At 47.5% G+C, this 25,215-nt stretch overlaps 1 protein-coding gene across 1 annotated transcript in view; it reads right to left on the bottom strand.

Annotated features, from left to right (window-relative positions):
- The window catches only part of Rnf165 (ring finger protein 165), a 91,248-nt gene extending 69,748 nt beyond the window's left edge, over positions 1-21,500 (bottom strand). The window contains exon 1 of the mRNA XM_048363237.1: positions 21,440-21,500. Coding sequence (XP_048219194.1) covers positions 21,440-21,500 — 61 coding nt within the window. The remainder of the gene's footprint in view (positions 1-21,439) is intronic.
- Positions 21,501-25,215: the final 3,715 nt, after the last annotated feature.

The following is a 25,215-nucleotide window of genomic DNA, read 5'->3' as shown; positions in this document are numbered from 1 at the left end:
AAACAACCTCTTGGGCTCCTTCACAATCCCTGAGGCTTCTTCACAATCCCTGAGATTCCTTCACAATCCCCGGGGTTCCTTCACAATCCCAGGGGTTCCTTCAAAATCCCAGGGGTTCCTTCACAATCCCTGAGGCTCCTTCACAATCCCCAGGATTCCTTCACATTCTCAGGGGTTCCTTCACAATTCCTTGAGTTCTTTCACAATCCCCGGGGTTCCTTTACAATGCCTGGGGTTCCTTCACAGTCTCTGGAGTTCCTTCACAATCTCTGAGGTTCCTCCACAATCCCCAGGGTTCCTTCACAATCCTTGGGGAGAAACTTCCTGTTCAGCAACAAATGTCAATGTGCTTATGCTTTTTCTTCTTTAATAACCCAAAAATAACATATTTAAAATATTATCAGATACATAAAATATCTGATAGGTTCCTACCTCAGAAAGGTAGAGCTGGGGTCAGCCTGAGAAGATGGGCTTTTGAAGGTCCATTTATCCTAATGCTGAGTGAACACTGATCAAGCACAGCCAGTTGCCCTTCACCTTCAACTAAACCCACCACAATAGCTCAGGGCACAGGGTTCTGTCCTTTGCCCAGGGGTCCTCTGGCTTGAGAAAACTCTTCCGTACTCTATGGAGTCTCCATTTTCCTTGTAACCTGCCCTTGGATGTGACCAAAGTTTAGACCTAAGGTAAGAAATTGAAGAAGAGGTGAAACTATGAGAAGAGCATAAGGAAACATCCTCAAGAAGGGTCTGGGACATAGAAAAAGTAGTTCACATCTGTCACCCCAGCTACTCTGGAGGCAGAGATCTGGAGGATCATGTTTCAAGGCCAGCTCAGGCAAACAATAACTTGTTGAGACTATCATCGCACACATCTGGGCACACATTGGTGTTTCTGTCATCACAGCTACAGGGGAAACATAAGTAGAATCAAAGTCCAGGCAAGCCTGGGCAAAAAGAGAGTCCCTACTTGAAAAATAATAGAAGCATGAAGATCTAGGAGCATGGCTTAAGTGGTAGAGCACCGCCTAGAAAGCATGAGGCCCTGAGCACTTAATTTCAGTGCCAGAAAAAAACAAAGAATTGACTACCAGCCTGGAACACAAGAATCTGAAACCACAGCAGAGGAAGGAAGAAAAGCCCAGCCCCTATTTACCCCTCCACAACCTGAGCTGGACTCACAAAAGCCTTGATGTACTCGTGTACTCTGTCTTTTCCCTCTGTATATCTGGAGTAAGCAAAGCTGCCCCTTGCTAGCATGGGAAAGAAGAGCTGAGCTTCCCAGAGGATTCCAAAATTCACAAGGATGCTCAAATCCCTTGTATCCATGGTGTAGTAATTGCATTTAACCTGCACATAGCCGCCTACATGCACTAAATTATTATAAATGATTATTTATAAGACCTAATAAAGTAAAAGTGCTATGTAAATAGTTGTATTGCACGGTGTAGGGAATAATGACAAGAAAATAAGTCTACACATGTTCAGTACAGAAACAAGATTTTTTTTTCAAATGTTTTCCAAATGCAGATGCTGAAATCCAAGTGTGTAGAGCCCACATCTATGGAGGGCTGAGCATACTGTGCTCTGAAGTATCCAGTCCATCAGCAGGAAGTATCGTCCGTATGCCACGCTCCTGATAATGGAGGTGAGACTCAAACCCAAGGTCTACTGAACTCCTCACCTCACTGACTAAAACTTCAGGACTCTGGTCAACAGAAAGTCAGCAATAAGCACAAGGCCTTTCCTAAGTGTCAAGTTTAAGGCACATGTCTCCTCCCCATCTTCCACCAGCATCACATTCCCTTTACCCATTGCCATTTTGCACCACAGCATATGTGACCTCTGACACAACTACTGTTGGCTGTCTCCTTTCCCCCATTAGAATGTCACCTCTATAGAGTCGAGGGGCTGTTCACTGCTGTGTCCCCAGTAACAGAACATGCCTGGGATCATGGAAGTAGGGTAGGGAGCTCGCCACTCCAACAACATTTGCAGAATGAGTGAAGGGATGACTGAGTGGACAATAAGACAATGTATGTTTCTGCTTCTGCATAGTTCATGGCACAGAGTAGAACCTTGATAAACATGAAATTAATAAAGGAGAGAGTAAATGAGATGCAGACCAGGGACCTGCATTGAACTAGAATCCTCTTGGTGAATGGTCAAAGGCCATGGGAATCCTTCCTAGGATCAAAATGGTGCCTGGTACAGCAGCTCTATCATATGGTCATATCTCACCTGCCATAGAACCCTTCTGCATAATCATCACCATCATTATCATCATTGTCATCGTCCATCGTGGCCCTGTACCTAATGGGACAGAACCATACTGGATATTTAGGTGCAGGCCCAGTGAAGCCATGCAAGGCCTTGATCATGTGTGAAAATTCAGGCCAGGAAAGATCATGAGATGTAGAGAGTTGCAGCGGAAGCAAGGGACCCAAAGCCCAGTCAGGAAGCCAAGTAGAGAGTGAATGCAAGAAGCATCAGAGGCCTTGAAGTACATTCCAGGGCACTTGGATACCATGCCTGTTGAAGGAGCAAAAGGAGGAGGAACCAGCATTCCTGAAGGCCATCTGAGTATCTAGGAGGTTGGTGATAGAGGAAAGACCTTAGACAGGTAGTTGGAGCATGAAGAAGGATTTTAAAAGTCAGTGATATTTTTCTAAAATCTTAACAGGAGCATTTCTGTCCAGTCTAAGTCTTTTTAGACAGTGAGTATCTCCTATGACCCTTGCCTGAGTGGACAGTGAAGTAGAAAAAAGACACTCATCCTTGGACCAGCAAGGAGTCCTCTGGCCCAAGAAAGAAGGACCCAGGCTGAATGTGATCAGAGGGACCTCAGGACTTCGCTCTCCCAGTTTGCCAACTTAGGGTCCACTTCCTTGTGATCATCCTCCCAAGTCCTGAGCCATGTTGGGAATGTAGAAAACATGATGGAGAATAAGTATGCAAGAAACCCAAGAAATCGGGAACGTGGGGCCGTGGGGCCGATGCTTTCCTTTGAAGATGCCATAGATTTATGTTTGGCCCCTAAAGCTTTGTGTAGAGAGCCCATAAAAAAAGAATGCCAAATGGCACCGAGCCCATGAAGCCATCAATTGCACAGGGCCCCATCATTTTATGAACCACTAAAAAGATCTTTAGGAGGCAATTAAACTAGAATACGCTGTCATTTATAGAGCGCATTCCAATTTTCAAGATGTGAAGTGTTGAAGTGGATACATCGTAGAATCATCTTTAAAAACCCTGAAGAGGATCAGGAACAGAACCTGGAGTTATTCTATCAATGTCTCTTATCAAGAAACAGAAGAGCTTCTGTTTTGCCAATAGCACTGTGGGTTTGGGCAACTACTAACCCTGGTTATGGGTCCTCCCAAGTGTGCTTTGTACATGAGTGTTAAGGTTTGGGAATGACGTATCCCCCCACTGATGGCGTTACTGAGAGGCAAATGAATCGTGAGGGCACTAACTTCAATGGATTAATCCACTGATCAGTTCATAGTTATTTGATGAGAGGCCTAGTTGGAGAAGAGACGTCATTGGGGCATTCCTTGAAAAGCCTATCTTGTCTTGGCCCCTTCCTGTGTCTCTCTATGTCTCCCTCTCTCTCCCTGACAATCTGTCTTTCATTATCTCTTTGTCCCTCAGTGTCTATATGTGTCTCTGTGTGTGCACGCATGTCTGTCTGTCTGTCTCTCTGTGTCTTTCTCTCTGTGTCTCTCCAGCTCTGGCTCTGGCTCTCTTCCCCCTTTCCTGGCCAACGTAAGACAATTAACTTTACTCCCATCAGATATTCCAACTCAACCCAAAAAGAATGGAACCAACTAACATGATGATTGAAACCTCTGAAACCATGAGCTAAAATAACTCTTTCCTAATTGAAGTTGCTTCTCTAAGGTTGTCACAATGATGAAAGCTAACTAATGCGATGAGTAAACTCATCTTTACAACCTAAAGATAGGAACTGTGGCTGAGATTCTGCAGCCTATATCAGTTCATCTCTACCCCAATATCCTGGGAGTTATGTCCGGATTTTGCCCACGCTTTCCCTTCAACACACTCCAGTGCGCCCCAGGCCCTGATCCCTGAGCCTGCAAGTCCTGTCCCATCACAGCTTCCCTGAGAGGTTGTCTTCCGCCACTTGTTGGTAGCTCTGCCCATGCAGGTTTCCCTGTCTGGGCCTTCCCTTGGGCTTGGTGACTACAGTATAGGAAGAAGTAGAATGCATAGTTGTAGGCAAAATGAAGGGGAGAAAAGCAGCAAGGAGCAAGTTGGCTTTGTGGCTTCTAGAGACTGAGATGCAGGACCCGAGTCTCAGTGTTTGCTTACACCACACAGTGGGCTGGGCACTTGCCAGTCACCATCCTATGCTTTTCTCTAAAGTTCTGTTCTAGAGTTCCTTGGGCAAGAAGGAAACTGCAAGCTAGTCCCAAGGATGAGAAGACTTTGTCATGTTGTTATTGCCTCCACTGGGATGGCTTTCCACTTCCTGCCATCCAGCTCTACTTTGCCTATTTGGGTGAAGCCATAGAGGGCTCCCAAGGCTCACCCATTCTAAAAGGGGCAGACACAGAACAGTCTTTAACCAGGATCAACACAAGGACTGATGCATGGGTCTTAAGAACCAACTGACACAGAGATGATTAGCTGCCTCCTGATGCCAGTACTCTCCTTGTATGGTAATGGAATCCCTGAGTTTAACTGGGAACACATTCCCCAGCTTCCTGTACAGCTAAGCATAGTCATGTGACCCTATTCTGGCCAATGGGAAGTGAACAGGATATCATAGGCAGCACTGGATTGTGCTCTTTCTATCCTTCCCTTTCTTCTTCTGTTGTATTACTTGGAAAATAGACCTGAGGTGAGCCATCCTGGATCATTTTCCCAGTGAAGATGAAGTAGTTACAGTAGAGGAAGTGCCTGAGTCCCTGATATCAAATGCCACCTGCCACTCCCACCCAAGGACCTTTGGCTGTGGGCTGTCCTGAAAGCGTTGCTATCCATTTATGCCACCCTAGTGTTAAGTCTCTGTTACCAGAACCAGACTTCTATCCCATCCAGTAAGCCTACTCCACTAGGCTAGGATGTAAAAGTGTCCATGGCAGGGGTTACCAAATTCAGGAGTCTGGGCTCCATGAATTAAGCTTGTTAACAGGGTGATGTTGCCCTACAGATAAAACTATAGTGATGGAAGTGCAGGTTCTAGGCAAGGAAAGAAATGTGATGAAGTCCACGCCTGCTTCCTTCTCTTATGGGCCTGAACAGCTGAAGTCCACCAAAGGGCCTCTTGAGAAGGGGCATACAGTACCCAAGGAGTTGGAGAGTTTCTCAGATGAATCTAGAAGAGCTCTGCAGAGACTTCAAGAGCCAGTGGTTGAGAAGGGAAGGCCAAGGCCTGAGGCAGAGGAATTAATGCCACCATCCAGGGAGACAGGGCCAGGAAATTCAAGGAAATAGGCCAGGGTCAAGGTGACCATCCATGCTTGAGCCAATAAACTCTCTTAGGTCAGAATAGACTCTACTTTCCCACATTGAGCTGTGATGGCCAAACCTACCAGGGGATCTCCTGAGAAAAGTCCAGGCTTGGGGAATCCCTAAGGCCATGTCCTCAGGGGTGGTGGTTCTGTAGGGCTGAGGAAAAAGCTGCATTTTATCAAGTTTTCAGATGATCCTTCTAGAGTGTGGGCTCAAGATTATGTAGGCTTAGTGCTGTAACCAAGCATTGTGGCATATGCCCGTAATCCTAGTGACTCAGGAGGAAGAGGAGGCAAGAGGATCCTAAGTTTGAAGCCATCCTGGGCAAAGTTACAAGACTCTATCTCAAAAACTAAGAAAACAAAGGGGCAAGGGGTAACATGGCAGTTCAAGTGATAGAGCACTTGCTTAGCCTGTGCCAGGTCCTGGGTTTAATCCCTAATACTATTTTCTAAGTGTTTAGTTCCCTAGCTGGAAGACCTTCCAGAGTCTGTCCTCCAGCATAGATGTCCATGTGGCCCTGCCTACCCCACCCCCCATTCTCCAGCTGAGCTACTGGGCCTCTCTGCGCACATGAGTGCAGGGCCTGTCTGTGCAGGATCCCTGGTGCTCAGGTCTCAGTCTGACTAGCATGACTTGATTTATGGCTGTGAGTCTCATACGTACCCCAGGGCAGAGGGACCTGATGTGGCTGTCCACAAATTAAACCCAGCCCTCCTCTTCCAGGTAATGGCCACATCTGATGACAAAAGCGCTCATAAGCAGCTATCACCAAATTAATCTCAATGTTGAAGAAATAATGGCAGCCGTAAATAAGACTGAATGTGCCTATTCCGCTGCTTGTAAGGGCAGTTTATAAAAACGAGCAGCAGCATTAATAGCATCCAGTCTCTCCTATTCTCCTAGCACCAGAGTGACAGAGCTGAGCACTAGCAGAGGAGTCTCCCGGCTCGTGGCACCCTCAACTAGAGGGTCATAGCCATTGTCTGGGGCCAGCAGAGTAGGGATGCTGGCCACTTCCGGGCCCTGCTGCTGCTCCTTCTGCCTCAGTTCAGACTGTCCCCATACCTGATCCCTGCTAGGGATCTCTGGGTTGGTGGTCACCAGGCACAATCAGTCCTCTTGATGCCCCTCTGGTACCCCATTGCCTGCCCTGGAATTGGCCTTCTGTTCCAGCTCAAAACCCTCCTCTTCCTGGAAGCCCTCCCAGGACACACAGCAGCAGAGGGGCTCATGATGTCTGCTTTACCTGTCATGATGGAGGCCACACCAAATCAGTAATGCCCCCTCCTTAGCCTCCACACAGGCCATTGTCCCCGTTAAGCTCTGTGCTTGGGCTTAGGCTCTGCCTAGAATGTGCTCAGGCTTCAGGATGAAGGCCTCACTTCCTTGTTGGAAGATTTACGGTGTGAATTCAACCATGGTGGAACAGGGGATTTGCTAGAGCACAGGTGACAAGGAAAAGAAGCCCATCTGGAGAAATGGAAGCTTCTATTCTCATGGTATCATGGGATAAGTGTGTGTGTGTGTGTGTGTGTGTGTGTGTGTATGTGTGTGTGTGTGTCTGTGTGTGTGTGAGAGAGAAAGAGAGAGAGAGATCTAGTGGAGTGAGGACCCAAGTGAACGTTGTTAGTGTCCTTAGAACACTGAAGATCTTCTCCTCCACTATATAAAGTTACAACAAAAGGACATCTGTTGGCCTTGCCACATACCATACCTGCTAGTACCTTGATCTGGAGCTTTCTAGCCTCCAGAACAATGAAAATTAAACTTCTGTTATTTATAAGCCACTTGGCCTCTGGTATTTTGTTATTGCAACCTGAACAGATTCAAACAGTAGCTAAGCTTGTCAGTGTTAGATGCAAGGGACCTTGAAACAGGCAGTCACTTACCAACGAGCCTTTCCTTTAGTATCCCTTCCCCCTCAGTATAAGAAAATGGCTTTGGAACAATCATGAACTAAATGACGTGGTTTTTCTGGTAGCATTTCCTAAACTAGGCTTCAGGCTCCAAGTTCACAGGATGTTTCTAGGAGTCCCATGTGCATACATATACACATGCGTGCACACACACACACACACACACACACACACACACACACACACATGCACACACCACATTGTTCCATGATCCGATAGGTTGGGGAAATGCTACTGAGGCTCTTTTTATTGTAGGCCTTAGCAGAGTTGGGGGTGGGGTAGGCAGTTTGTTGCTGTTGTTTTCTTTTCTTTTTATTTCTTTTGTTGGTCACAGGGCTTGAATTCAGGTCCTGGGAACTGTCTCTGAGCTCTTTTGCTCAGGACTAGCATTCCACCACTTTGAGGCGCAGCTCCACTTCCAGTTTTCTGGTAATTAGAGATAAGACTCTCATGGACTTTCCTGCCCAGGCTTGCTTTGAATTGTCATCATCATATCTCAGCCTCCTGAGTAGCTAGGATTACAGGCATGAGCCACCAGCGCCCAGCTTACTAGACCTCTTGATATACTAATAATCAATGAGATGCTCCAAGACAGAAGTGTAATGCATAGCATTTCCAAATTGCTTAAACATGTAATTCTTTGGAAGAAATAATTTTTAGCAGTACAAGGGGCTTAGTGTTGCTTTAGACAGTGTGGGAAATTTTTCTCACATCCCTACGTCACAATCATCTCTACTCATTTCTCCCAAGCCCCCCCCCCCACTCAGCTTCCCCCCATCCTAAGCTCCCATCTTCCCATCTCAGCACCCGCTATCTCCCTAAATTGCAGGAGGCACTGCCCACCATCACTTTGTGGAGGTTGTAGGGACCTGTCTTCTAGGTCTTCAAGGGCAGTGCCCAGCTCTTGCTCCTAGCCCTTTTGCTCAAGACAAGCTCAGGGCCTGGAGTAGATTGTGTGTACTTTATTCCTGACAAAACCTATTGGTCCCCAGCAGTGCTGACCAACAGGCTATATTGCTACAGTGACCATTAGTGCTGCCAGAGCCCCCTGCTGCCCCAGGCCTGCAGCACTTTGGCCTCACCTACTCAGCTTTGCATCCCTTAACCCTTAATCAGTCATTAGCACCTCAAGGCACTACGTGCCCCAACATCTCCATCCCTAGGCCAAGACTATTCAGCACCTACCTTAGGACTGTAGTTGCAGGCCATCCACCATCTGTCTCCCATGAGGCTGCTTCTTTAGTGCAAGTATAAGGCTTGAGGAAGAGCCAGAAACAGGATGCGCCCTACACAAACATCTGCTGCTATTGTATTGGTGTCATCTTCCTGTCCCCAGAGCCTGGCATTGGGCCCAGGCCTGTGTAGACACTTGTCCTCAGAGCATATCTGCTAGATGAACTGAATCAACCCATGCCCAATCTAAGCTTCTTTGTCACCCTCTTGCAGGATGGAAAGGGAATCGCTAGGATTGCTCCCGTTTCACAGATAAAGAACACTGAGGCTCAGAGAAGTTCTTTTTTCTCCTGCTGTATTCAAGGTGCCTTGCAGGAGGCAGCCAGAGACGTCTACATGTGACAACTCCCAGTAAAAGCAGCCTGGTTCCGTGACAATGATCCTGGTGGGTATGTGGCCCCCACAACTCACTTGATCATCATCACTCGGCCTGGCCGATATGCTAAGAATCCTATTGGCAGAGAGCAGAACCAGTGCTTCTGGCAGCTGCTCATTGCAGAGGCCCGGAGACCTTGCTCCTCAGGCAGTCTCATCCCTCCACGTGGCTCTGCTCCTGGGACAGCATGGTGAACCACTGAAGCACCCAAGCGGTCCAGCCAAGGAGAGGAAGCAGAGCATCGCAGCAGAAATGGCGGGACCAAGGGAAGGGGAGGGGCAGCGAGAAAGGAAACCGGAATGAATGAGATGACAATGAAATGATGGGTCCCAATGCTCCCAAAAAGAAAAAGAAAATCCAGACAAAGGTGACAGCCACAGGACTCTGATGTTCCCCTCTTGGATGGTATTTGTCTCTAGGAGGCGCTGACTGCAAGGGAGCTCCTGATTCAATTCTGCCTCCTCCAGGGCACCCTCCAGACTTTTGCAGGCTGAAATTCCTCTCCCAGTTCCATGTGCTACTGTACCTCCTGGCTGGCCAGGCCTCACTAGCTGGCCAGCATAACCATTGAGTCCCTCCGTGGGTCTGGATCTATGTATTATCTACCTGCTGTGGGTCTATTTAGAGGTCTCCCCAGTGTGGGGGTGGGCCTAAAAGATATGTGTACCTTGTCTGTCCGTGCCTTAAAGCAGACTGATAGCAACTGATTAGTCAATTAAGTGAAACTTGCCTGTCTTTCCTGTCTGCCTAGACCCCCTATGCACACTCCCAAAGACTGCTTAGACTGTTCTTAGCCTCAATATGCAGGTGTGTGTTTGCTTACCCCACACTGTCCACAATGCAGCAGCCCTTGACACCCCACCCAGAGCTGGGGGGCTTGTCACTTCCAAACAGTATTGAGTCAAGACTCAAAGAGCTTGCTGGCCCTCAGCATCAAAAGATCAGTATTGTGGTGTGTGTGTGTGTGTGTGTGTGTGTGTGTGTGTGTGTGTGTGTGTGTGTGTGTGTGTTGTGCTAGTACTGGAGCTTGAATTCAGAAACACTAGGTTTTTGTTTGTTTTTTGCTTATGACTAGTGCTCTACTATTTGAGCACAGATTAGATCTTTGCTGGGTAATTGGAGATAAGGGTCTCTTGGATAAGTATGCTGGGGCTGGTGTCTTAACCTCGATCCTCATATAGCTCAGCCTCCTGAGTAGCAAGGACGATAGGTATGAGCCACAAGAATGAAAGATTGCTTTTTATCCTGACTAGGGACTTGCGCACTGGACAGCTTGGTTCTCTGGCCCAAGCTGGAGGCCTTGGGTTGACTCTAAATCTTCTTCACCCACCCCCAGAAGTGCCCACATGTGGGAGGAATGTGAAGTAACCCTGGCGTCTGGGGTGTGGTCTGAACTGTGTATATCATCTAAGCTCTCCATATTTTTGCTTTATTAAAGCTGGTGTCATGTTTCTAACTGTTGGGATTAGAGTTTTATGTTTAGTGTAACAGAAAAAAATACCAATCTATAAAGTATATATTTAGAATATAAAATAGAATATTTTTACACAATATAAAATCTCCTTTCCTCAAGTTGAGAGTCAAAACCAGGACTGTACTGGGTTTACGCTGTGGGCAGTCCAGGGTAAACACTCAAGGGTAAACTTTTCTGTTCTCGCAGTCAAAGTATGGAGGTCCTTCAGCACGTACCAAGGATCTCTGCAATCTGAACGCTCCCCCAGGGTAGACCCCCCCACTCCTTATAAGAGCTACAGGTTCGAGGCTCAGGCCTGAGGAACCCATGGAGTGGGTGAGCATCTCTGCCGAGTAGTCAGAGACAGTGACCCCTGAGCCCAGCTCTGGTCACTTCTGCCCTTTCTCTTTTGGACCTGTCTCCTGAGGAAGCATGGACTTGCCAGGGATCCCTCCAGATGAACTGATGATCCCTTCCCCCTCGCCATATTGGTACAAACACCCAGGAAAGGGGCTGTGGTGAGCATGGATGGAACCAGGGCTGAAGCTGTGTGGCCACCTCTGTGGTCACCTTCCCTGGGCAGGACTCATGCGCTCTGGCCATGGGATGCCTGGCAGTGCAGGAGGCTAGAAAAGGGGTGGTTGCTAGGGCCTGGGCCTCCTGTTTCAGTTCACATTTCTGGAAATAGTCTTCAGCCCTGGCCAACAGAGCTGAAGATGCCTCAGTGGTGAAGGGGAGGGAGGGAGAGGCCCAGGGGCCCTGCGCCCCTGCCCTCCAGGAAGGGAGGCTGTGGAGGTTTTGATGTCTTATAGAAGCCACCTTTGGCTTCAGGAGGACTGCTGTTGCCAGCACTGGCAGGAGAGGTGACATTAATTCCATCAGCACCCACTGAGTTCAAGAGCACATCAGTTGCTTCAAGAAGTGGGTGATCCTGGGGGAACCCTGAGCTCTCCCATACAAGGAATAACCCTGCTTAGCTTCCAAGATGAGGTGAGATCTGATTTCACAATGGAACCCTAGCTCTCAGGAAGGGAGCAACCAACGAGGAGAGCTGGAGCTAAGCAAGCTGGCTGGGGCAGACATGGAGTATGCTACGCTACCCCTTCTTCCTCCTCTCAGCCCCAAGGGGGTACAGCAGCTGTCGAGCTTCCTGCCTTCCTTGAGACAGGTGCTGACTGAATCCCCGCTTCCTCCCATCCTGGCGCTCCTCTGCCCCTCTCCACTGCAGCAGGCGGTGCTGACTAAGCTCTGCCACTTCCTCTCTCAGGCTCAGGAAGGCCAACCATGAGATGGAGGGGTGCATTGGCACTGCTGTGGCCAAGCCCCCGTGTGGGTGACATCACCAACCCTTGCTGGATTGGGGTGGGGGAAGGGTGCTCCCTAGAAGGTTCCTGTCCCCAGCCAAGCACACCTCAGGCTATCGTTAAAGGACAAGTGCTGCAGCCACTCCAGCCCTAATTGGACTCTGTGGGGCCACTGGCCAGGCAGGACCCATGACCCATGACCTATGACCGCTCTCCCTTCCCTGGCACAGTGAAACCTGGCATGTAGAAGGACATATACCCATGGGGCGTGTAGCTGCCGTCCCAATAAAGAGGCACAAAAAGGCAGTGAATATTCACATTATTCTCATCTAGAGGAAATCACAGTTTTTTTCTGAGTCGGAAGGGGCAATTAGGCCAATTATCTCCCTTGGCAGATAGGAAGTGAAGTCGCACAGCAGTCAGATTTGGCCAACAACATGAGTGGTTATTGACAGAGCAGGACTCGAAGCCGGGACTATTTCCACCATGCACAATGCGAGTCATCATTACTCTTGTCTTTGGCCTCTAAGTCCGTTTCATATGCATAACTTCATGGGATGAGATCCCAACTGGGGAACCAGAAATTTGGGGGACAGGGTGACTACGAACTTACTGGAACTTACTGGAAGAAACCAACTTGCTCGGGACTGAAGTGAAAGTTGGTGGACAGGGTTGGGGGACAGGGTGACTACGAACTTACTGGAACTTACTGGAAGAAACCAACTTGCTCGGGACTGAAGTGAAAGTTGGTGGAAGAGGAAGAACCAGAACCTAGGATGTAGAACGGTTTATACCATTCTTATCCTCCCAAACTCCACCCTGTGCCTTCCACCCTGAAACCTGCTGGGCCTGGCGGTGAAAAAGGATGGTGGAAGGCAGAGGTTTGGCACCTGTCAGACCCATTAGGCTAATTCTGGGCAGAGGGTAGAGGGGACTACCATGGAGAAGCCTGTGACCTATGACAATCTGATTGCATCAAAAGCCACCTGCCCTGACCCACAGGACACCATGCAAATGAAATATTACATGGCCATTACAAGTGATGGTTGTCAAAGCAACACAGTAAAATGTGGAAATGCTTGTGATAGGATGTTAAATAAGAATGGAAAATGCAGAATTGTTCATATATCATGGTTACAGTTCTACAAAACAGACACAGCACATATAGAAACAAAACTATGGAAGGCATATATCATTCATGTGATCACAGGGGGGTAGACTGCTAAAGGACTTTTTTCCTTTGATTTGCTTTCTAAACATTCCAAAATGGAATTCTGCTAACTCCATGATGTAATAAGATGTAATTTGTAAAGGCATCAAGATGACCTGAGTAAGATATGCTCAACATGAGACACAGCCATGAGAAAGGCCCACCTATTATTTCTGAGGAAATCAAGGCACAGACTCCTCTTCCCTCACATGTCCCCAGAAAGCTGGCCAAGCCATTTCTGCTGTAAAGCCTAGAGGATGAAGGATTCATCAATCTGGGTTCCAGCTCACTTCCTTCTCAGGGGTTTCCTGGTCCTCTAGGATCATCTTACCCACAGGTTTAGTATTGGAGATTTGAACTCCCTTGTATCTTGACAGCCCATAAGTTAGGAGGGGCCATAGCTTTCCAAGTTTGTCCCATTGGAAATAGAAGACAAGCAAGGATTGCTTTGTGATGCTTATCTGGGCCCTGTAGGGGTTCCTGACAGCCTCCAAGTCCTAGCAGGCTATGCCAGGACTGAGATTAAACACCCAGTCACTTCCCTTGGCCACTTACTAGCAGGAGAAAATGGTAAAGATTTTCACCACTTTGGGCCTCAATATCTTCCTTTGGGCTCAGTTTCCTCCTTTGTTGTCTATTTACCTCTACACTTGCTATGCTGAGGAGAAAATGAGATGGCAGAAGAGAAAGGTCTAAATTGGGGAGAATTTATCTATCCTGCAATTAAAGCCCATTCCCTATCAGTTGTCCCTGACCTGGCCCTCATTATCACACCTCTGCCTTTGGTCCCTGACTCCTCCTTGGGTAGATGCAACCTTTCTACAAACCCACGAAGAAGAAAAATCTGGATACCTGCATTCTGCCTTATCCCCTATCTCCCAAGTCTCTGTCCTTAGGAAAGACAACATTTGATAAGCTGAATGACACAGCTGCAGAACAAGCGGCCCTAAAGATGAGCCATGCAAGGAAGCATACATGCAACAACCCACAAGGGGATGTCAGGCCTGGAGACTGTCATATAAATAATGAGGGATTGTAACTACTGAAGTTCATGGAAATCTGTTTAAAAGTACTAGAAGTCTTTGTTGGGCATGATGTTGTATGCCTGTAATCCCAGCACTAAAGAGGCTGAGGCAAGAGGATCTTCAGTTCCAAGCCAGACCCTGAGTTAACCAAAACAAAACAAAAAAGGGGGACTGGGAATGTAAGTAAGCCAGTGTTAGAGGGCCTCTACCTAGCATGTAGAAGGCATCTAGGATCAAATTCTAGCACAGAAAAAAAAGAAAGCACTAGAACTATTACCAGACATTTCCACAGTCCCCTTCCCTCTACCAAATTCTACATGTTCATCAGTATACTAGGACCTCTGAAACTGTTCTTCCTGGTCCTTGTTCATCCCCATGATCTTACAGTCACCCAGCACCCCAAAGATCACCTGCTCTTAGACCCTCCACTTACACACCATCCTGTTCTTTTATTACAGTAAGGCCTAAAATGTAAGCCTTTGTCCCATCCCCCAGGCCTAGGATCTGGGCCTCCATCACCCCTACAAGCCTTCCATGGCTTCCTCCTAGGAGCTAGCACAATAGTCTCAACCCTCTGCCATCGGCCACCAGAACAAGTAAACACCACTCTTCCCCTAGAGTTCCCAGGAATCAAAGAGTCGGCATGCCAATGCATCCACGGGCCTCAGAAACTGCCTCCGAAGTCTCTCCCAGTCATGCCTTATATTCTGTTAACCTTTAGTCCTGTGACCCTTGATGTGCTCCAGAGAGATTCAAAGGCAGGACAACAACCCTACAGCACTATATCTGTATATGACAATAGACCTGCATATATGGCCCTATTAACACACACACACACACACACACACACACACACACACAAAACACTCACCTCTCCTAATGTACACTTTCTGTTCTTGGCCAAAACCTCACTTGCCTCCCCAGTTCTCCTCTTTTTCCCCCCTCTGGTGTGCACAAAACTCTTTGAACCCCATGCAGCCCTCTCCTCAACCACAGTCTTCCTTGACTTCATTTGACCCTCAGGCCCGTGAATGCCCGTAGTTGTGAAGGGGAGAGATGCTATCCTCAGCACCTCCTCAGCACCAGGTGCCTTCATACACCTTTCCATTTGGTTCTACGATGGCCACTGATTGGACGGTGCTCAGAGCTGTGGTCTACCTTAATCCTTCTGGGTCAAGACAGGCCTAGGACTCGGGCGGGGGCTGCTCCAAGTTTAACTTGCCAGCTAGGATGTTCAGCCATGCATTTAAGCATTTTGTAGTCCTTCTTTCCTAGCTTCAACATAAGCGTTAGAAGCCCCCTTCTCTTTGGTATCCCTCCTTTGCACAGTGCTTGCCCTCCCCGCCCCCCTCCCCAATCAGGTATCCTGGGAACACTCATTAACTAAATGAACAAACAAGTGAAAAAAGGAACAAATGAATGAACACATGAGGTATAGGCATTGCAAGTGCTTCAACTGTGAGGTCATGTTTGCTGTTCATTCTTAATTATCCTGAAAATCTAAGTCTCTCCAAGTAAGCTCCTTCCTCAATTCTCTTGAAAATGTTAGTTTATCAGAGGCTGAACTGAACCAAGACTATCAGATACTAATTTTGCATTCACATTATGTTAAGCCAGGGATTTTTTTAAGTTCTTTTGATCCATAGAGAGACTAAGGCAAAAGCATCGTTCTCATGTGTGCAACGGTGGCTGGGTCGAATCGAGAGAACCAAGGTCACCACCTGGGTCAGAGTCAAAGGCAGGTCATCTCTTGGCCTTCCCTCCAAAGAGGCTCTGCTGTGCACTTGAATATAGCACAGAGCTGCCACTTCCTTTGTCTAGGAAATCACTATGCTTCCAAAAGTGGCACTGCTTATTTGAAGGTAGGAAAGATGGGGAAAGGGTAGGACAGGTGGGAAGAAGACTCATAAGGAAGAGAGGGAGCCAGTCTCTGCCATCAGCAGCTCCAATGGCCTTTCCCCCTAACCTTGACTATTGAATTGGACTTGCTTGCTTATGGAAAATTACTATTTAAGAAAATTCACTAATTAACGTGGCCCTTATATGATACTAGTCAAGAGAGAAGTCCTCAAGCTCAGAAGAAAAGAGCTGTAAACAAGAGCTGCACTCCATCTTATCACAAGATTGTGCTATAGAGGTCACTTAACAGGTGGCTTGTCCAAAACCCTGGAGTCAAAAGTTATTAAAGCGTATATGTGTCAGAAGGTTGAGAGAATAAATATAATGCACAGTAGCTTTGTAGTTGTTGAATCATCCAGTAGCGGAGAGGGCTCCTTAATAAGTTAAGTGTTTAGTTCTGACAACCTAGGCCAAATATAATATGCACTTGATGAATTGCTAAGACATGATTGCCCATTAACCTAACACCTTTCTATATTATTACTAAGTCACTAAACTACCTTCGAAATGTATTGTCAAACAATTCTGACATGCTTAACAATAACTCTGAATAATAAAACCTTGCACTGGCTAATATTGATCTAATCTTTAGGATAAAAATAATGAGAGTGATCACTCAATCTACTTTTATTGCTGTTGAGGCTGGGAAGGGTGTACATTTTTGTTTTCTCAAACTAGGATCAAAGTGAAGTCTGGTGCAAACTGAATTTTTTTAAAGATTTTTTTAATATAAAAATCCTCAACAACTGGCCTCATAAACTTGCAGAGACCTCTTGCTCCACTACAGCCCAAGCCTCTGCTAGAAACATGCATGTGTGTCCATGTGTCACAGTAAATCAGCTCAGCTCTCCCACCAGGCTGGGAAGAGCTAGAGAACAAAGGGCCAGAGCAGAGAGTGCAGACTGAGGGGCGAGCTTGGGGTGGGGGGGGGGGAGGGAGGGTGTCAAAGGAGGCCACACACAAAAAAAAAGCAAGGAAGCACAGTGGTCAGGTAACAGAGTGCCTGACAGCTGCAGGGAAAGGATCAGAGGTGGCCCTGGAGACAACTCCCAGAAGCGAGGATGAGGCACATCCGCCAAGAGAAACCGCTTCCAAATGATGACCCCTTGAAGGAACCATGAATTTCTTTAATCAACTGATTTCCTCTGGTGTCTAAAATGCCTCATTTAGCAAGGCTTGTTCTGGGCTGGAAATGAATAGGTATAATTGACAAATGCTTGAATTTGGGCTCCACTCTGGGGGGGGGGGGAGAAATACCTCTTCACTGGATTCTCCAATGCAATTATGGGTTGGAGAGGGCGAGCTGCTTCCAAAGATTCTTCTTCCAATTCAATTTGGACATTTGTCCTGACGTCCCTCCTGATCTCTACCCCCACCCCAACACACACACTTAGACAATGGCCAAGATCTGGCTTGCTTTCTCCCAAGAGAGGCCCTAGGGCCACAGATGAAGCAGCTGTCAAGCAAGCAGACTATAATCAGCTTTAACTGGCTCACAGCCGGCAGAGGGCACAGACCCTCTTATTCCTACAGTACCAGGTCCAGCTGCCCACCGTGGGATAGGGTAAAGGGTGGTCTCAGTGGGGTTCTGTTTCAAATATCTTCCTTAGTCAGGATCTCAATGCCAAACTTACATCGCAAGTCCCAAGAATTTAAATAGGCACGTAGAAAAGGTCCCTTAGAGTTTCTGACCCGAGCTTTAACTCCGTGTCACATGCCACCCTCAGCATGATTTTTTAAGGACAGTAAATCAATGACACAGTAAACAGAAAAGTTAAAACACAACTTAAAATGGACTTGTCAGGCGAGTTTGAAATGCTACAAGATTGCTAGTTAAGAACAGTATCCCTTTTCTCAACCTAAGTGTTATTTCTCCTTCTCTTCACCAGCATCATAAATAAACCCAATGCTATGGAACTTGGAAACTAAGATGAAATGTGAGAACCACTGAGTCCCCAGGTAGCCAAAGATAGGTGATCTCTATGCAATTGAGCTGTTCAGCGTGACAGGACAACTGACCCCTCCCATGGCCCCAGACTTCTATTGTTAGAAGATATGGACTAGATGAGATTAAAGTCACCATATCTATACCACAAAAAGGGAAGGGGGAGAGTAAAGGAAAAAGAAAAAGGCATTCACTCAAATCTTACAAATGGGAGGTGGGGGTGGTGGGTGGGTGAGGGTGGGGATAGAAAAGCAAGGGGAAAATCTAAACAGCAGGATACGACAATAAATGGGAAAACAGCAAGAGAAAAAGCACACTAGGTTAATATAGGAAAACTAGTTCTTTATTGAGAGATTGTATATTAGTATTAGTGGATTCTGTGTGTAACAATGTCATCATGCACACGATACAAAAAAAAAGGCTGGGCCCACCATGCTTCGGAAGGGCAACAGAACAAAAGCAGCGTACAATGAGCAGATGGCCCGGGCTACAACGACCACAGTACAGTTCAGCAGGGTAATAACATCTCTAACCGAGCGCTGTACATTGTCAACTGGGGGATGTAAAAAAATACAGATCATGCTTTAGTTTTAGTACAAGAAAAGGTGAAAAAGATACACAACCAAAAGGATATTTGATACAGAAAAAATTACCCACAAAATAAGAACAGGAAGTAATTCAGCACAGCAGAACACGCTACCCCTGTTTAATGGAAAACCATTTTGCTGAGATTTTTTTTTTCTGTGATTTCTTTTTTTTTTTTTTTTTCTCTTTTCAGATCGCCAAGTGGCAGTCTGGGGAGGCTGCTTGGGACTTTATTTTGGAAGGACCCTCAAAGGAGGGGGCCTTATTCTTTCATGATTGCTGTGGTTTTGTTTCCGTTTTCCAGCAGGTCTGGCTGGCCCGGCAGCAGAAGGGAGCCGGCTGTTAAAGGGGAAGCTCTGAGGGCCAGGGCAGATGTCCAAAGATGCTCTTGACATTGTACAATTAAACAATTAAGACCCTATGGCCATGGCTTCCCTTTAAGCCAGAGAGCTTAGTGCACCAAATTTTTAGAGGCTATAAGAGCAGCAACTACCATTTCATCCAAGATTTTCTTTTTACTATATATACTCAGCAATTTTTGCCTCCAACGAAATATAATTTCCAGTTATTCCTGGGTGCTGCCGGGAGGCCAGATGATCGCCACCCAGAAAACTGGAAAGTAGGGTGCTGCGGCCTCCAAGCCAAGGCAAAAGGAATCCACTTAACAGGGATTTACAGTGCAATGTACTCGGCTAAACAAGATGAAGATACAAAAATGGTTATTTCTCTACATCTATTCTGAAATGGCCTACATCCTACACTACTACAATGGAAACTAAAAAGAACAGATTTAAGCTGGCAGACTATCTAATAGTTTTACAAGAAGATTGTGGTTTAGGACTTTGTTGAGTTAAGCATTAGTATCCTCTATCAGAAGGTCATGAATTCTTAGCACACTGGGCTAAATTTTACCCACAGCCCAACTCACCCCTCAGCACTTAAATTTCCTGTGGGCGTGTTTTCCCTGAAAGTAAACTTGGACTGACTGGGCAGAATTGGGTTTTGTTGGGGTTTTTTGGTTGGTGGAGAGGAGTGGTATTAAAAATAAAATTTAAAGGCAGCTGAACAATTTGAATTTCAAAACATGGAACCCGCATGCTGCAATGGTATTTAGAGATTGGTGGTATTAATGAGGATGATAATGATTTAATCAGGATAATTATACTTTCAGGCTCAACATCCTTCTTAATCATTTTTTAATTTCTGCCTAGTGCAACGTTCCACACCCGTTTTAAGAGGAAATGCCAAGTAATAAGAGAAAACTGTACATGAGGAAGGGGGTGGCATTTCAAGATATGGTGCAACCCCCCCTCACCCCCCCCCACTCCCACCCCCTGCTAGGCTGGCCTGAGATAGGGGATACTGCCGCTTAAATAGCAATGCCTTCCTCGGATGGAGACAGGAAATGGTTAAGAGGGGTGTCACAATACAGCTAAATGCGGAGGCAGAAGGGTCACAGCGCACACAGCAGCGAGTTGACCATTCACTGAGCTACACAATGAAGAAAAAAAAAAGATTTGATAAATGCAGAATGTCATCATTCTATCATCACACAAAAAAAACTGCAGTTCAAACAGCCTATGGTGGGGAGGGCGGGGGAGGGAACCTTGCTTTTTGGGTTCTGGGTGCAGGGTTGGAGACAGCTGGGCTGGTAGAGGGCCTGGCTTTCCTAGCCTGGCCCGGTCAGGCCCCTGGGGCGCACTAAAGCTCGGGCTCTGCGACCCCACCCCCCTCCCTGACTCCATAGGGGAGCCGGGTCAGCCAGGGAAGACATCATTCAGTGTGCAAGGGAAGGGGCTGGGGGAGGAGGGCCTTAGCCAGCAGGAATTTAAGCAGACGTGGAGTGGGAGAGAAGAAACATTTCCAAGAAGAGAAATGTGAGTCCAGAGGCAGAATACAAAAAGAAAAAAAAAATGAATTGAAATGCATCTTGGATTTGCTTTGGGAGATTTTGATTAAAAGAAAATGGAAGAAATGGGGGGAAGAAAGAAGGGGGAAAAATCAAGCTATTGTTGTAGCAGAATGTAAGGGAGAGGGGGATGTGGGAAAAGGGGACCATGCAAACACACCCCATCTATCACAGTTAAAAAACCAAGTCAACAGCTATGGGGGCAAAGGCCTGGTGTGAGGGCAGTTTCCCACCTCGCCTGCACACACAGCACAACACCCAAGGGCCAGACAACCCTCTCCAGCCTGGCCTGGGGATGCACGGCAGCGCGCGTCTGATCTCCCTCTGAGGCACACGCACGCGTGCGCGCACATACACACACGCACATGCACCCAGTCATATACACACACGAATCTTGAACCCATAAATGCAACTGTCACACAAAGACAATTGCCGGGGGTGTGTGGAGCCGAGCCATAAGCATAAGGGCAGTAACACAAAAAGGGTTAAAGGGGGAAAAGGATGGGACAAGGAAACGTGCAAGTGCCCACAGAGGGTGGGGGCTGGGGCATGGGATGGGTCAGATGCCCAGATCCCAACTAACCAACCATCGGCATAAGTACCAAAAACTGAAGAGATGTGAAGTACACATAACAGAATATACACACGAGGAGGGACACACACACACACACACACACACACACAGAAAACCAAGCTCACATTCTCATATTCATTCTCTCTCATACACACACACACACACACACACACACACACACACACTTCTCTCGTCTTCTTTCGATCATACAGGGCAAGGTATTTTAGGGGAAGGGGCTGTGATTTGAGGGGAACCACGTCCACCGCAAAGAACTGGGGGAGGGGGGTAATGGGGCTGGGAAGGGAGGGACCCAAATTCACCAAACCCTAACTTCACTACAAAAGCTCCCACGAGAGCGGCTGTCCCCACTCGGGGGTCTCCTCCAACGGGGTGGAGAGCAGCCACCGCTCTCCCTACGTCCTCTCGGTGGTGCCCAGAGCCCCCCGGCCACCCGCGGCTCCCACTCCCGCCCCGGTGCCTGCGGCGATCCACGCTCCGAAGCAGACCCCGAAAGGAAAAAGCGATACCTCTGTTTCGCACAGAGCCAAACACTGGAAGCACGAGATAGCCGACGTGGACCAGGACCATCCTGGCTCCTCGCGCGGCGGCGGCGGCGGCGGCGGCGGCTGCGCGCGGGCCCTTTGTGGCGCGGCTCCGGGGCGCGGGCGCGGGCGGTGGCGAGGCTGCGGGAACCGCCGGGGCGGGAGGCGGAGCGCGGGGCGCGGGCGGCGGTGGGGCGGCGGCTGGCGGGGAGACAGATGGCCCATGGAAAGGCTCCCTTCCCGGCCCCTCTCGACATTCAAAGGCGCTGGGGCCGCAGCTGCCGCCACACAAAGGCGCGCGCAGCCAATGGGAGCGGAGCGCAGCGCGGCGCGGCCTCGCCGGAACCGCGGGGGACAGCGGGGACCGCGGGCGCGCGGGTGGGGGAGGGGGCGGGGTGACGGCTGGAGCGAGCGGGCGGCCAATCGCTGCGGCCAATCGCTGCGGCCCGCTGCGGGGCGCCGCGGGGGAGGGGTCAGCCCCTCGGGACGCGTGGAACCCAGGGAGGGTCGCTGGCTTGCCCGTGGGTCGTAGTGTGCGGGCAATGCCCCAACACACACACGCACGCACACACACACACATACACGGGGCGGCGTGCGCACACAACGTGCACAAATGGAGAGGGACGTGCTCTCAGACATGTGGAAGTGCGTTCGTTAGTGCGGAGACGGGCACGAGCGCACCAAGTGCACACGACCCGGAGGTCCCTGCGCACCGCGCACGGGTCACACAGGGACGTGCGCACGGAGGCTGTCGCACGTGCAGAGCCTGACTGCGGGGCGCAAGTAAAACTGGAAAGCAAGCGAGCAGCCGCAAACTGAACCTAAGCACTGCCGCACCGACATTCACACAACGGAACAAACGCCTTGTTAACGCAGGACACGTGCCAGGAGTCCATTCCCAAAGACACACAGAAGGGACGCACAATGCAGGCACAGGTAGGGCGCGAGCGTGCAAGAGCACCGCAGTCTTGCATTTGCAGAGACAAAGCTTCCAATAATTTGCTAATTTGAAAGCCACTCGTTCACTTGAGCCGTGTGCACAGTCTATAAAAAGGACCCTGCTGTCCAGAAACCCAGGCACTCCAGGCCATGTGCACAGACACGCCCACTTGCACACTGGCAGGCAGATAGGTGACATCAGGTTCCTGCAGATGTACATGTGGAGGCACAGCTACCCTACCACATGGGACTGTAGCTAGCCAACCAGGTATTCACAAGACAAGCAAAGAGCCTTCACCCAAAAGCCTTGTTCTGACATGGACAACTAAAAACATGTTGGTGGCAGCTCAGCCCGTCCATCTGCTATGAAAACTCCTAGGGCAATGCTCAGACTAGGCTCACAGTGCATAAAGCCAGAGGATGCTTGAAACTCAGTGGCAAGACAGAGGACATTTCCAACCCTGGGGCTTCTCTGCAAAACTGGCTCCTTTATTTGATGAATCTGGTAAAAACCAGATGATAAAATCATAGTATGCAGAGGTAAAAGGAACCTAACTCAACCTAGCCTGTCAGTCCTACACAGGAAGTGGGTGCTGATGAGATTGAGATGCAGCCTTTGCAGCCTTCAACAGGCCATGCTCCACCAGCCCACTGGGTACAGAGAGGGTCCTCAGCTTTGGGTGCTGAAGAAGGATACCACCTTAGAGGAGCAGTCTGCCAGAAAGATGCAAACTGGGCAAGTAGTTGGGGTTGATCCCACGAAAATGTCTTTAAGACTTGGTAAGTGACAAATGCAAGAAGTGAGGTAAGCAAAGGTGAAGACAAAAGAAAAAATTTGACTTAGGCAACTTCGTACTTCCAGTAGCAATAACTCTTCTGGTCTAACAGAGCTCCTGGGTTGTATAACCCTCAGTCCTCTTCCTCACCCTAAACCCTTCTGGCTGCCATCAGAGGACTTAGGGATAAAAGCAGCCAAAGAAAAATCCCACCCATAGTCCCCAGCACCTCCCTCTATTATTTCAACCTTTTGCCACTAGCTCTTTTATCATTATCTGTTAAACATAACACCACTACTAATTTTTTAAAAATCAAAGAACAGAAAGATCTTAAACACCTAACTACTACAATTCTTTCCTCCTCTTCCATTTCAGGTTCTGCCAATCTGCTTATGTATCAGTTGCTGTAATAATCCACATTTTTTAACCCTCTCTTTATTCTTAACATAGGAAGCATTTCCCTGCCCTTTTATATAGTCTTTATACTTACCATTTAAAATAGTTTCTTAGTGTTCCAACCAGTAAATGTATTGTGAAATTACTTAATCATACCTTATTCTAGGGTACTTAATTTACTCCCAGACTTCCAATATTATAGTGCAGACAATGAACTTCTTCTTGCAAGATCCTTCTTACTTAACTGTCACTTTATTTGTTTGTTTTGTTTTCTTTTGTTGCCAGTCCTGGGGCTTGAACTCAGGGCCTGAGCACTGTCCCTGGCTTCTTTTTACTCAAGGCTGGCACTCTACCACTCTACCACAGCACCACTTCTGGCTTTTTCTGTGTATGTGGTGCTGAGGAATTGAACCCAGGGCTTCATGCATTCTAGGCAAGCACTATACCCCTAAACCACATTCTTAGCCCCGAATTATCACTTTAAACAAACTACTAGGAGTAGAATTTTTCAATCACGTATGAAAAAGTTTATAGTTCTTATCATATAGTGCTTTTTGGATTTAAGAAAAAGCAATTTGTTGTTGATGCTACCAGCAAAGTACAGTATGCTAGCGCCAGGAAAATCTTTGTGGCTTCAGTGGACATGGTTTTTTAAAATCTTACTGTATATTAGATCGGCTCACCAAGGCTTATGAGTACCTAACCTGGCTTTGAAATCAGAGTGGTTAGGGTACAAAGTCTGGAATCAGATTGCCTGGCTGTGATACTACCTCAGGCATATTTTAGTTCTTTAGGTCTTGGTTTCAACATCTGTAAAATGAACAGAATGATAGTTCTCTTCCTCTCTGAATTAACATGTGGACCAAAAATTAATAATGGGACAGTTCATAGAATAGTACCTGGCTATTTTGATCTTAGTTCTTTTCCCTTTATTTGCCCATCTCTCCATGCATATCAGCTCCTTCTCTCCAGTTGCCATTTATGATTGCCTACTTCTTTTTTATTTGTGCCAGTCCTGGGGCTTGAACTCAGGACCTGGGCACTGTCTCTGAACTTTTTCACTCAAGGCCAGTGCTCTGCTAGTTGAGCTGATGTACTTCTGGCTTTTTTTTTCTAATGAACTTTCCTGCCTGAGCTGGCTTAGAACCTCAATCCTCAGATCTCAGCCTTCTGAATAGTTAGGATGACAGGTATGAGCCACCAGAGCCCCAAAATTGCCTACTTCTTAATGTACTGAGTGTAAATTATACTTGATACAGAACATCCAGTAGACAACGTCAATCATCAAAGAACTAACCAGCAATGTATACTTAATGAAGTGGTGAATCTATCTAATAATGGTACCTCTCATATTTACACATCAGAAAAACTTAGCAGACAGATATCTGCATGTTCCAATATACTAACACCCACCCACCCATAGGTCTGAGCCTTCTGCTGAGAAGGACTTATTGTTGATTAGAAGGAAATTTCATTTTTAATGCAACCTTAAATAAGCACCTAACACTTCTCCTACTCAACTCCCTGCCAGATCTACTTTATACATTTACCATAAGGATCAAGTGAGAAGCTAGCTACAGAGTCTTTATAATAAAAAAAAAAACAGAAAATATACAGAAGTGTACTTCTATAGTTGAAGTTTATAGAGAA

This window comes from Perognathus longimembris, chromosome 15 (assembly GCF_023159225.1).
Source record: "Perognathus longimembris pacificus isolate PPM17 chromosome 15, ASM2315922v1, whole genome shotgun sequence".
In the NCBI taxonomy this organism is placed as follows: domain Eukaryota; kingdom Metazoa; phylum Chordata; class Mammalia; order Rodentia; family Heteromyidae; genus Perognathus; species Perognathus longimembris.
The sequence above is the reverse complement of the archived record's forward strand: the minus strand, read 5'-3'. Positions and strand labels throughout refer to the sequence as shown.